The sequence below is a fragment of the Lissotriton vulgaris genome, chromosome 3_1 (assembly GCF_964263255.1).
Source record: "Lissotriton vulgaris chromosome 3_1, aLisVul1.2, whole genome shotgun sequence".
Taxonomy (NCBI): Eukaryota; Metazoa; Chordata; class Amphibia; order Caudata; family Salamandridae; genus Lissotriton; species Lissotriton vulgaris.
Window position 1 is genome coordinate 1934113080 of NC_141689.1, and position 13391 is coordinate 1934126470.

At 42.7% G+C, this 13391-nt stretch overlaps 1 protein-coding gene across 2 annotated transcripts in view; it reads left to right on the top strand.

The window, feature by feature from the left end:
* Positions 1-13391, top strand: part of LOC147728638 (uncharacterized) — a 360759-nt gene that overhangs the window by 322902 nt on the left and 24466 nt on the right. For both annotated transcript variants that reach the window (XM_086962403.1, XM_086962402.1), the window contains one exon: positions 5877-7587. In XM_086962403.1, the coding sequence (XP_086818529.1) occupies positions 5877-7587 (1711 nt within the window). The remainder of the gene's footprint in view (positions 1-5876; positions 7588-13391) is intronic.

Consider the following 13391-nt stretch of genomic DNA (forward strand, 5'->3'; position numbering starts at 1 on the left):
AGTTTTATGTCATGCCATTGCTCTGTAATTTGGGACTTTTTCCTGTGAACTACCTGTTGGCATTCTGCTCGGTCAAGCCTGGTTATAAAATCAGCTTTAGCTGCATTGCCAGCCTCTTGTAAAAATATTTTAAAAGCTAATGAAAATACTGTCACATATAAATAATTAGTGATTCATGTTTTTCTTTCGCCTACCATGGCATACAGCATGTGGCAGCAAGTCATCCCACTCCTGCCACTGGCTCTCTACCATTGTTACTACAAGCATTTTTCCTGATCCTCCTAAAAATGTGCAGGCAAGTGCCAGTGCTGTTGCCAACGATTTATTTTTCTTACCACTTTACACAGCTTTTTAATTTTTATTTTAGCCTTCACTCTGAGTTTAAACTATGTGTTCAATTTACAGCATAGCAAAGCCAGTATTACGTTTCGTTTGCATCAACAAGGATCACATTTTCCTGTGATGTGCATTAAACCTAAAAATGGTTTGCATGCCTGTTATAAGTGCACCTGCCTTCGAAAAAGTCATACTGTTCTCTTAAAATTTTATGCAATGGCGTATTTTTTTCTTTTTTAAACTTTGTAATATTTTTTTCACTTATACAAACATCTGGCAGTTATATTTAGGTGGCAGCACGTTTTCTTCTATTCCTTTTCTTTTTTTGGCATATGCTTGTAATAAAATATTTTTTATAACATGAGCATTGCACCTGCGTTTCAGTCTTAATGGCTTTGCTATTGCATATTACTATAAAGTCTGCAACTAATAAACACCGACCAGATGGGTTTCCTTCCGTGAATAACTTGTTCATGCTATAACAGGAGCAGTTTCTAAAACCTGTTGAATATCTTTTCGACATGATTACACATTGTTCTATATATCATGAAAATTATTGGAGAATTTGAGTGTTACGTTACACTTATGGGATCATTTTTCTTTTCTAAACCTAGTCCCTAGTATTTTAAAATGCTGAATCTTTTCACCGTTTTGCATTTAGCATCTTATATATTTTACTTTCCCGGAACCACCACATCCTTTCTGTTTTATATAAAAAGTATGCCCAGTACTTGATTCATCCACCTCCTCCAAATTTATTAGTTTTGTAGTATTATTTCTGCCTGGGTGTGAGAAAGTGGATTATTAGTTGGGGTGGGTGGTAGTCCGCCACAAATAATAATGCAACTATTGTTGTTCGGTCCGATCAAGGTTTCAGTCAATGAAACCTCCGCTGAAACCCTGGTAGCTATCGTACAGAGCAGACAAGCTTAGCATATGAAAATGTGTAAATCATTTAGATGTGCCAAAACATTTAAAAAGGTCACAACACAATAAAAATTCAGTAAAGTTTACAAAACTAGAGAAAAATGTTACTGAACAAAATGACACCAAAGCGACAAAAATCCAATAAGTGGAACCAGAAATACGAATTTTTAACGTTTGAATTACATTTTGGCTCCAAAAAGCACAAAGCAACCACAGGTAACTGGTTGCTCAAGACTGGGAGGAAAGTACGGTTTAAGGCCAACTTGATGGAACACAGGTCAGATACGAGGTCAAAGCGTTACCTCCAGACTTAGATTTTTCTGAGAAGGTAGATACTCCGCAGGGCAAAGGGGCAGGTTGTATCTGAAGACAAGGTTGTCTATGATCGATTAGCGAAAGACAAGGTTTCGTAGAAGCCATTGATGAAGGCCGGAAAAACTCTGTGCAGGAAAAATCTGGAGATTGTGCTCAGTAAGCCATCTAAGTCAATCAGTTGGTTGACGTCAGGGCCAGGGCAGATTTCTGACTTTGGCATTAGTCTCTTTTCTGGAATGTAAGATTTCTTCAGAGTGGCAAGGTTGTAGATGGTGAGGGTTTTACGTCATCAAATGCCGCTCAGTGTAAGACCTGCACAATCAGATTTGCTGTTGCAGAAAAGAATGTAGCGGGAGCTGCGACAAAGTCAGGCCCAAAGCGATGCACCCTCAGCGGATCACCTTTGCATGTTGTTCCTTATCTTCTGTCCATTCTCCAGGCAAAAATCCCCCCAAAAATTTCTAAGTCCCAGATTTTAGGTTAGGCAGTCGGAGTGCACTCTTACACCTATCCAAGGGCAACAGGCCCTTAGGGCCTCCCCTTATTGGTCAGGACTCACACCAGTGGAAGCCACAAGCAGGGTCCAGGACAGGTCAAATTAAAAATGGTCAGCTGGGCTCTTGAGGAAAGGATGCTTCTTGCTGCATTTATGCCCAGTGCCAGCATGTGGGGTGGGGAAAACTCCTGGCCAATGGGGTAAAAATTCCCAGGGATGATATTACCCACCTTTGCAGCACTCCTTGTGTGTTTTACTGTAAACTATCCAACAGTGCCCCTCTCTACCTAAAATCAGGATGGCTGAACTTTATCCCCCTGCACAGAGCTCCCTGTGCCCACACAGAGGTGTGGCTAACCCTCCCTTGTGATCACTCCAAACCAGGTCTGGGAACTGCTCCTCTCCTACTTGGATTGGTGCCTGGCTGGCTAGCAGGACAATAGAGGGGCAGGCCCGGGTATGACCTTCATCTGCCTTTGACAGGATAGGCATCATTTGAAGTTTCCAGAGCACAACCCAGATGGCCATGCAGTCAGGAGAAGGTCAACACTTCTCCCTTTGGATGACATCTTCACACCTAATAAAGGAGATATTCAGCTCCTGGGTGACCGTGAACACTGACAGAAAGACACATTTGTCGTAGGCAGAAAAATGACAACTTTCCAAAACTGTAATTTTCATAACAGTAATATAAAATCCAACTTGACCATTATGTTGGATTTAAAATTTTCTATTAAAGGGAGTCCTGTAATCATTTTTCTAGCTACTCCCAAACTGAAATTGTGCATTATGTGGTGCTATAATGCAACTCAGTGCTTTCTTATGGGAGAGCCAGCCTAGCCACAGTGAGGAATTAGGAGGTTTTTCACTACCAGGACATGTAAAACATAAAATATACATGTCCTACTTTTTAAATACCACACACCCTGCCCTATGGGCATTTGGTCATTAAGATCAATGGGGTCACCCTGTATCTCTTGTAACATGGGTTAATAGTTATAAAGCTACAGGTGGTTCGGTTGGGTAAGTACCACGGGGTACTGGTTCAGAACCTGATTATTTCTGTCACAATCAATAGTGAACTTTTATAAATGTACCACACCTCAGTAAGTTTGTATCAAAAATATATATTTATTAAATTATTTGTTCTTTTTTCCTTTGTGTAAACCAAAGAGGTATGCAGTTCCTAATATGTGGTGCAGGTGGAGATAAGTGATCTCAAAGGTGAACACCAGTGTGTGGATGTTCACAGGGACAGGAGAAGAGTTTCCTCCTTTCGGAAAAAGACCCTCACACACCCAACAAGCAGGTGTCTTGCTTCATCAGATCTCTCATTAAAATGCCGGACTCCCTCTGGTAGTCTGCCACTGTGCTGCAATTTCTTCTAATGCGCAGGAATTGCCCAAAAGGCAAATTCTGTCGCAAGGCCATAGGGTGGTGACTGCTGAATAGCAAAAGGCTATTCTTATCGGTGGGTTTCCGATACAGAGTGGTTGTGACCTGATCCCCATTCAGTCTGATCAGAAGGTCAAGGAAAGGGATTTCTTTTGCTGAGATAGTGTAAGTAAATCATAAAAATTGATTCAGTGTATTGATCCATGTGCAGAATTCTTCACAATTAGTGCGTTCTACTTTCCAAAGGATCAGAATGTCGTCTATGAACCTTCTCCAGAGCAGCATGTTTTCCCTCCCGGTAGGGATTAGTCGGGTTATAAATTTCTCTGTCCCCGAAGGCTGACATGTACATACATGCTAGACTCTGCGTGAAAGTGCTGCCCATAGAAGTGCCCTGTGTTTGATGGTAGAGTTGGGTGTTATATTCGAAAATGTTTTCGGTTAATGCCATCGTAGCGCATTCCATTATGAAAGTTTCTGAGTGGATCTCTAATCCCTGTTTTAATTTCACACTCGTACACATTATCACCACCTACACCACAATCATACACTAGGGCCCTCACACGCACTGCACCCAACGGCTAAAGGAATAAAGATCTCCACCAAGTAGGCCCCGTCATGGGTGCCTGATCGGGTATTGCAGAGCCGACTCGAGTAGGAACAGACCCGATGATGAAGCAAGACACCTGCTTGTTAGGTATTTGAGGGTCTTTTTCCGAAAGAAGGAAACTCTTCTCCTGTCCCTGTGAACATCCACACACTGGTGTTCACCTTTGAGATCACTTACCTCCACCTGCACCACATATTAGGAACTGCATACCTCTTTGGTTTACACTAGTTATTGGGCATGTATGCTGGACCTAAATATAAAAATTCCTGAGTTCCCCTTCTTGGAGAAATATTTATTTTTTCCTTGCCAATTATGTAAACAGTTTTATACCAAAAGATAATAACAATGGGGGCTGTCTGACATAGAAAGCACGATAACAAATACACAGACTATTCAATGGATGACTGTGGTGACATATAGTGCAAATGGGTGACCTTTCAAATTCAAACAATAAACAAGACAATAACATAAATTCTCCGTCCTTTTCAGGTCTTTCACTTTAGCTAGTCTATTTATTAAAATAATTGCTATAGTGAGCCAGGACATGAGATGGTTGTACGTCGATTTTTCGACCCTGTGTGTGTGTGTGTGTGTGTGTGTGTGTGTGTGTGTGTGTGTGTGTGTGTGTGTGTGTGTGTGTGTGTGTGTGTGTGTGTGTGTGTGTGTGTGTGTGTGTGTGTGTGTGTGTGTGTGTGTGTGTGTGTGTGTGTGTGTGTGTGTGTGTGTGTGTGTGTGTGTGTGTGTGTGTGTGTGTGTGTGTGTGTGTGTGTGTGTGTGTGTGTGTGCGCGTGTGCGTGTGTGTGTGTATATATAGATAGATATAGATATAGATATAGATATAGATATAGATATATATTGATATAGATATATATATATTGATATAGATATATATAGATACATCAAGTAGGGTCTTCTTCAAGACAAAAGAAGTAAGTGCGACATCCCTTGGTGTTTGGGAATTCACAAGAATAAATCTATTAACTCTGAGCCCGAACGAGTTCTTATTCAAGAATCATCAATCAACAAGCTATTCACCCTTTAGCTGTGTAACCCTCTGGATGTGCTCGTCGGCCTCAAGGGGGTAGTGGGCTTGGAGGAGTTAATAGATTTATTCTTGGGAATTCCCAACCGCCAAGGCTGTCGCACTACCTTCTTTTTTCTTGAAGAATGAGACCAAGGTGCTGATTCAGAGTTTGGCAGCCCATGGACGGCCAAACCCGGGGTGGCGCAGCAGTGACGTTGCGCACTGGGGTTCCGATGCCGTACTCTGAGTTTGTCGGTCAGACTGCCATTAGACTGCTGTAACCGCCGGGGATCTGTGGTCCCTCGGCATTGGCGGGGCAATCTGAGACCATAATATGCTGGTGGTGCAGCTGCTGCACCACCAAGCATATTATGAGTTTCCTCTACGCCACAGTATTCATAGCAGTGAGAAAACTAATGGGGATTCATGCAGGGGGGCACATGATGTGTCCCCCCATCTCTCCCACACTCCGAATCAGGCCCCAAAACTGTATCTGCATGTGAGTAGACACTAAACATGAGGACTCCCAACGCTACCTATTGTCTAGGTTCGTGCTACAAAATACATACTCCTTTGTGAATTTGTAATTTGTTTATCGGTAAAAAGGACATGGGAAAAAAACCTCTTGTGCCAAAAATGTTGTTTGTAGACCTGGTCACTGACTGTTGCCTGTTGAAGTGCATGCATCTTCAAATGAGACAATTTCTGTTGACAAAACACATCACTCACTGTCTGTGTTTCTTTTGTATCTTTTCTTTTCCTATTAATTACAGGAGCTGCGTCTCAAATACTATGATAGCCATCGTCAAGTGACACATGATGTAACTGTTGATTCTGTGCCAGAAAGTAAAAGAGAACTAATGTCAAATCCTGGTATTTTTGATAAAATGCCTAATCTAGTAATTGCAAGAGAGCGCAGGAAAGCAAGACCAAAACTTACTAGGCAGCGGTGTTTCGATAATAGCTGTCATCTAAGTTCCAGCCTTGCCAGTGTCTCGAAAATAAGTACTAACATTATTCAAACAAATCAGAAAGTTGATGAACTATGTGCCTCCCATCAAGATAATGCACAGAACCCTCATTTGGAAAATGGGTTTATTTTTGGTGTAAAAGAAGCTAAATGCATTGCAGATTCACCTGATCAAGCATCTTCAGACAGATTATCTAATCAGATGCCAAACAGAGATACTCCTTTTATGTTCACTTCTAATTCAATTGATGTTTCACTGACTACAGATGGAGATCACCTATCTAATACAAAAGAAGCACCCATGAATGTATCTGTTCACCCCTACGCAAATGGGGACAAAAATACAACCCATCATAATGAAAGCATTGTGCCAGGACATTGCGGTAGGCTGTTCAGTGGTCCAGCCTCCTCGCCCACCGCAGTGTCTGTAGCCTTATCTGACCTGGATAATACAAAGACCACAACTGCAGTCGCACAGTTCAATTTTCCATTTAGCTTTGGTGGTGATTCTAAAAATGTTTCTTTACCATTCAATACTAACAAGCCAGGAAATCCTTCATTTTCGTTCACTGTAGCCCAGCCTCTCAGTCAGCTTCAAGAGAGTGCAAAGGTTAAAATGAGAAGTGAGAAGAAAAGCCTATTTGAAAATACAGATGGAGGATTTAAATTTAGCGCTCTTAAAGGACTTGCACTAGATTCTGAATCTTCAAATTCTAAGGCCTCTACTTTATTGAAAGGTGTTGCAGAGATGGATGCGGATGTTCAAAAGAAATCAGCTCAATCAACATCTGGAAAAAACACATCTTCATTTCACTCCAGCAGCTGTGCTACGAAACCTAAATCTACTTCAGGCTTTTCATTTGGATACACTAGTAAGGATAATTCAGTCAACGTGCCTGTCACTTTACTGCTTTCAACAAATGTTTCTCAAACAAGTAAGCGAGAAGAGGGAAAAGAAACTGAACGTTTAAGCAGTGTGGCACTCTCTAATGATGAAACATCCATTCCAGTACATTCAGAATGTGATGCTGGTTTGGAAAGTAATTCCTTGTTCCCACTTTCTAATAATATATCTAAAAGGTCTCCACCTCCAGGTGCTTCCTTCACTCCTATGTTTGGTACAGTGCAGTCTACATTTATGTTTAACACAAGCATGTTGTTCCCTTCTCATCCTGCTATTACAACCCTTGCGCCACAAACTAAAGAGACAATCAAAAACACAGGAGCTTTTTCTCAAAAGTCGAAGCTGTGCTGTAATATTGAAAACACTACACAAAGCCAGAATGCATTTGATTCAATTATACAAATCCAAGATAAAGATGTTCCTCAATCAGCAGGCCTTTCTGAGCTTCTGAGAATTTCACCAAAGAAAGAAAGTTGTCCGTTGGTTCCACTGAAGGAAGATTCCGATGAGGATGAAGGCAACAAAGGCACTAGCTCTAGTGACAGTAGCAGCACATCTGAGGAGAGTTGTCAAGTGGAAAATAAACTAGAAGAAGACACCCACTCTGTTGGTAAGTTCAGATAATTTCCTGTTAACCATTATAATTTGTTTTGTTGTATTCCTAGTAAAGTTTTCTAACCTTAAGTATTCTTTGAATCATCTTGTAGAGGTGGTAATTGAGCTATAATCCTCAATTATCTGTGCAGAACGGATGAAGTTCTGTTCATCCTTACACAATCAACTTCCAGAAAACACTGCACCACAAGCAAGGCAGATCCTATTATTGTCATGTTATGCTTACAGTTCTCATGTCTATTAAATGTACAGTAGACAATCAGTGTTATTTTGATAAGAGGCGAATAACGTTTCCTGTATCGACTAGGAAACGTCCTAGAAGTATCATGTAGAACTTGATTTATAGTCTGTACTCTTTTTGTTTTTTATTAACGTTTTATGTTTGATCATCTCTTTTGTGGGTTAATTTGTAGGAGCACGGGTAGGGCCCCTCCCCCATTGAACCTCGGATTTGATATTATGCCAGGTCATATGATCGGATTATTCCATTCTTTATAAGTAATTTAAAGCTTAAGTCATCATAGACAACTTCCCACATTCACAACTCCCCCCTCTCTTCTGCAGTTTATGGATATAATCAGTATTGGTGTTCTAGAAATGCTGCGCTCAACCATTGAGGTGTTTATTGCAAATAAATGTCCACCATTAGTAAATCTACGAGAGTCTATTTGTCCTTTTATTTGCTTTCAGCAGTTGTACCTGATCCAGTATAATGCTATCACCCTTGCTCCATTGTAGTCCGGGATTCTCCTATTTCTCCTTCTGATTCTTTTTACCGATGCCCCCACTCTCCTTATCCTCTGGTTACTTAACGTCCCTTCCAAGGTTGGCCAGTCTATGTTCGAGGTAAAGGGTATCAAGGTTAAGGGTGTCTTATCCTGTTTGGCCCTAAAATGTTACACAAGTCCAATTCTCTATCCCCCACCCAGAGCAATGCTCGCATCTGCCCCCCACCCCCATCCCTACCTCATCCCCTCTGCACACAGTCTCCAAGTGGAGTTCTCAGCCTGTAGGCTGATTATGGTAGATTGCATGAAAATAAGCAGGTGTGTTTTTGGTATGTACCTAAATAGGTACTTGTGCCTTAAAGTGCCTCCAGCGTATACCCCCTATCTCTCATGGTTTGACTACTTATAGTATATTACTGATGGATTAACAATGCCTCCAGGGGCTGCCCCCCCTGTCACTCCTGGTTGCCCCCCTTTCAGAGTAGACTCCATATACTATGTTACTGGTAGCCTAACAGTGCTTCCAGCTTTAGGGTTCTATTACTCCTTGTAGTCTCTATAGAATGCTACATCTGAAGTTGTAGAAATGAATTAAAGATTTGCTATTTCCTCAGCTAACAATACGGAATCCAACTGACATTTTGGTACCACATACTCCAGCACTATATAAGGTCCGAACAGAAAACTCCATTCATGAGTGCTCCAAGCCATAAACAAGAGCAGGGTTAGTGCTCTGCCAAGGCCGACCGAAATCATTGTTAGCCATGGACTTGCGACCAATGCACTAAGAGAGATGCCATTTGTCAATTTGACTGCATACTTTAAAGCGCTATATACAGGTCCTAATCTTGTCTCTTTCCATCACCTTGATTGGACAATTTATAGCATTTTAAACTCTCAATGTTAAGAACGAAATTACGGCATGCATCAGGGTAACATATTCTAGACCATCCCTGTTGATATCTGTCCTCTCCTTCCTCTTCACTTAACCAAATACCTTCCTTCTATAGGCATTTACAGACTGCTGCTAACAGCAGCGCCTACCAAATAATATAACAATCTGGGGAGCATCACTGCGGTTACTCACTGATAATACCAGAATGCTTTCCACATTGGCCACACTGCAGTTCAACACTTTTTCACCCAAGCAGTCTCATTGGGGATATGAAACACTGTATACATGCAATTACATCATGTTACAATACAATTAGAAACATGATATTAAACAGTTCTTAATTCTGTAAATTAGGATGTGGGATTTATACTTCAAAAGTGCTCAAGTTCAACTTCAATACACAAATTAATTTGTGATCCTGGGTGACCGTGTCCAGACGAAAAGATTATGGGCCCGATTTATATGTTGGCTGAGAGGGAACGCTGTTCCAACTGATTTCACTCCCTGCCATCATTATGGTCTGTCCACCCTCTTTAGATTTTAGGGGCACCATAGGTTTGATATTTTGTCAAAATGTCATTTATCAACTCCTAATTGGTGGATCATTCCAAGGATGTTAATAGCTTTGTGTATATTTGTTTGTTTTTTCTTTTTTCTCGTTTGTAATGATTTTAATTAATCAAGAAATAAAATTCTACTCCTACTACTACGATAGGCTTGACGACGACTACGGAGACTACTCCCATCTCCACCGTGGTTAAACCCCTCCGATGGCCCTACAGGTTTGGCTGTATGCCCACTCAGCTAATTTAGATGGGAGGAAAGCATACAGCCAACTTTCAATGCCAGTCGCTGCCAGGAAAAACCTGGCAGTAAAGGGCATTGAAAAGTGCTTAATGCCCCCTCGTCATGCAAGAAAGCTCTCATGATGAGGGGGGCATTGTTTTTTTTTTACTTTTGAACAGAAAATAACGCTTTGCAATTTTCTTTTTGAAATTAAACATTGTGAGTTTTCCGTATGGCTCCATCATGCTGAAAGAGAAGTCTGTCAGACGTACACGCATGGGCAGGAACCGCCGCTATGGTTCCTGTTAGTGCTAGAAAAGTCTGCTAGGCCAATGGACATTCCTAAATTTGGTGGGCAAATACCCCTGTCAGGATCACGGAGTAATTTACTCTGTTGCCCTGGCAAAGGAACTGACTGCCTCCCAATATATAAATCTGGTCCTAAACCAATTAATGTTAAGTAGAGGTAATATTTCCTCACCTGCTTTTCCTTTTCAAGTCTGCCTTTGAAGCTTTCTACATGAAAGTTTGCCTACCAACCATTTTGGCCTACAGAAACTTTTCTTCTCACACATCCCTTTTTACCCTACCTAGTACACAGTATTTCGAGGGGGAATGAAAAAATCTTACGTAAATAGATGTAGTTCTGGTTCGATGGATTTTTGTATGCTGCTCCTCTTTTGTTATTGAAATGATTTCATAAAAACCTGGTTAATCGGGTATATCATTGAATTCATGTAAATTGCAATTGTTCTACCTTATTCCTTGTCCCGCCACCTCAAGCTTAGGTGCAGTGAACTAAGAAAAAATAGGAGCGCCACTATGGTTACTCTGATAACACCAGAATGCTTTCCACATTGTCCACACGGTAACGTAGCACTCATCCACCCAAGCAGTCTCACAAGGGGTGTGAAACACTATATACGTGCAATTACATTAAGTTGCAAAACAATTAGAAACGCAAAATTAGACAGATAAAATAGGAGCACCACTGTGGTTACTTGCTGTTTTAGAAGAGCATGGCTCATTTTCGATGTCATACTCTCCTTTGTTTTTATATTTTAAAAAAGGCATAGAAATGATAAAACAGCTGTTAGTCTCCCATTTTCTGCATGTTGCTGGGAAGCCAGTGAAAAAGAGAACTTACTGCATCATAGATTATCTGATAAAGACTCAAATCAGAGTTTTACGAGGCTATGCACTGCGTATTTGAGCAGGCTGATCCCTCTGGTGAGCCTTCTGGCCCCGTGGGGTCAGAGGAGGCCCCATCCGTTTCCGATGCCGTCTGCTCGGCCACAGCGAATGTGGGTCCTCCTGAACCCGATTCTGGATCCAGGATAATGCCAGTCGTGCCAACGTGGCCTTCCACGGCATCTGACCCAAAGTCGGTTCCAGAGCCGTTCTTATTCCAGATGACTCAGATCGACGCTGACTCCGGCGCTGGTAAAACCCATAGGTTCTCTGTTATCGCCTGGTAATTATCAGGACTTTTCAGGCACAGGAGAGGATTGGGAGGGGTCTGAAGATCCTTTGAAACACCAGGATGTGTCTGTGGAACAGATGGACTGATATGAGGAACTTTGGGAGGCAAGTGGACTGGACACATCCTCAGGTACTGGCATGCTTTCTCGTCCAACTGTGGTTATGGATGAGGGGGCTTCTTATGCCATGGTGGTAAGGAGGGTCGCTGAGGTCCTTGGACTGGAGTTATCCTCTGTGCAGGTCAGGACTAATCTCCTGCCCAAAGTGCTTCAGCCTGGGACTTCCTCCTCTGAACCCTTATTGCCCTTTAATGAGGCACTTACTGATGTATTACTAGGCATTTGGTCCAAGCCTAGCTCGGGGGCTTCTGTGAATAGGACAATTGCCTGCTGCCATCGCTCGGCTCCAGGCGACCCAAAGTTCCTCAGTCAACATCCCACCCCTAAGAGCTTGGTGGTTAAGGCTTCTACTTCTCATGGCGTTTTCCCTTCCGCCCTTCAGGATAGGGATTCCAAGAGACCAGAACCACTTGGGGAAAAATATGTTTCCTTGCTTCAGTCTGGCATTGCGGTTATTGAATACTGCATGCTTACTGGGCCGTTTCTCTCACTCTCTTTGGGAGACAGTTGCGCAAGTGCTGCCACAGGTCACATAGGAGGCCTGGACTGTACTCACCCAGGCAGTGAAGGACCGGTGAGATGCAGCAAAATTTACCATTAGGTGTGGCCTTGACACAACTGACTCGCTGGACAGAGCGGTCTCATCGACAGTGGCTTATTGCGCAACGCCTGGCTGAGAACGTCTGACTTCTCGAGCTACATCCAGGCTAATTTGATGAACATGCCTTTTGGCAGATCTCGTCTCTTTGGAGAGAATGAGGATTCTGCCTTGGAGTCGTCTGCCACCGAGCCCGTGGCAGCCTTAGCCTCCAAGCACTCCTAGTCTGACTCTACAAAACCACGCTAAACCAGTTGATGTGAAAATCCATCATCCTCTCGCCTACAGGAGGTCCATAACATCAGACAAAGGGATCTTGCAGATCATTCAGGAGGGCTATTCTCTGCCTTTCCTTTCTTTTCCTCCTCCATTCCACCACTTCAATAACAGTTGGCGGAAGATCATTTAGCCTTACTTCAAGAATAAGTTACAGCTCTCCTGGCCAAGGAGGCTATAGACAGGGTCCCAGTTTCAGAAGTAGGCAGTGGTTGTTATTCCCCCTACTTTCCTAATTCTGAAGAAGAACATAGGCTTACGGCCCATTTTCGGACTGTCAATCTCTTTTTCAAAAAGGAGAAGTTCAAGATGCTCACATGGCTCAGGTCTTCTCTCCCCTACACCAAGGAGACTGGCTAGTAGCGTTGGACTTGCAGGATGCATGTTTTCACAACCCCATCCTGACGGCCACCGGTTGTTACCTGTGGTTCAAGGTAGACCACAAGCACTTTCAATTCACCATGCTAACCTTTGGCCTTACCAGCACCCCTCAGGTGTTTACCAAGGTGATGGCAGTGGTGGCAGCTCATCTGCACAGGCTAGGGATTTCAGTCCTCCCATACCTTGACAACTAGATGTTGAAGGCGTCTTCGCCCCAGGCTGATGTCTCACCTCCAGGCTACAGTGGACAGCTTGCATTCACTGGGGTTCTCTATAAACATGCCAAAGTCACACCTGACTCCTTCCCAGATGCTCCCTTTCATCAGAGCCGTTCTGGAATCAGTGCGGTTTCGGGCTTATCCTCCGGAACAGTGAGTCCAGGATATTCTGGTTATAGTTCAGATATTTCAGCCTCTATACTGGATTTCGTTGAGACTGATTCAGAGGCTGCTGGACCTCATGACCTCTTGCATCCTGTTGGCAAAACATGCCAGATGGCTTATGCAGACTCTGCAGTGAGACCTGAAGTTCCTA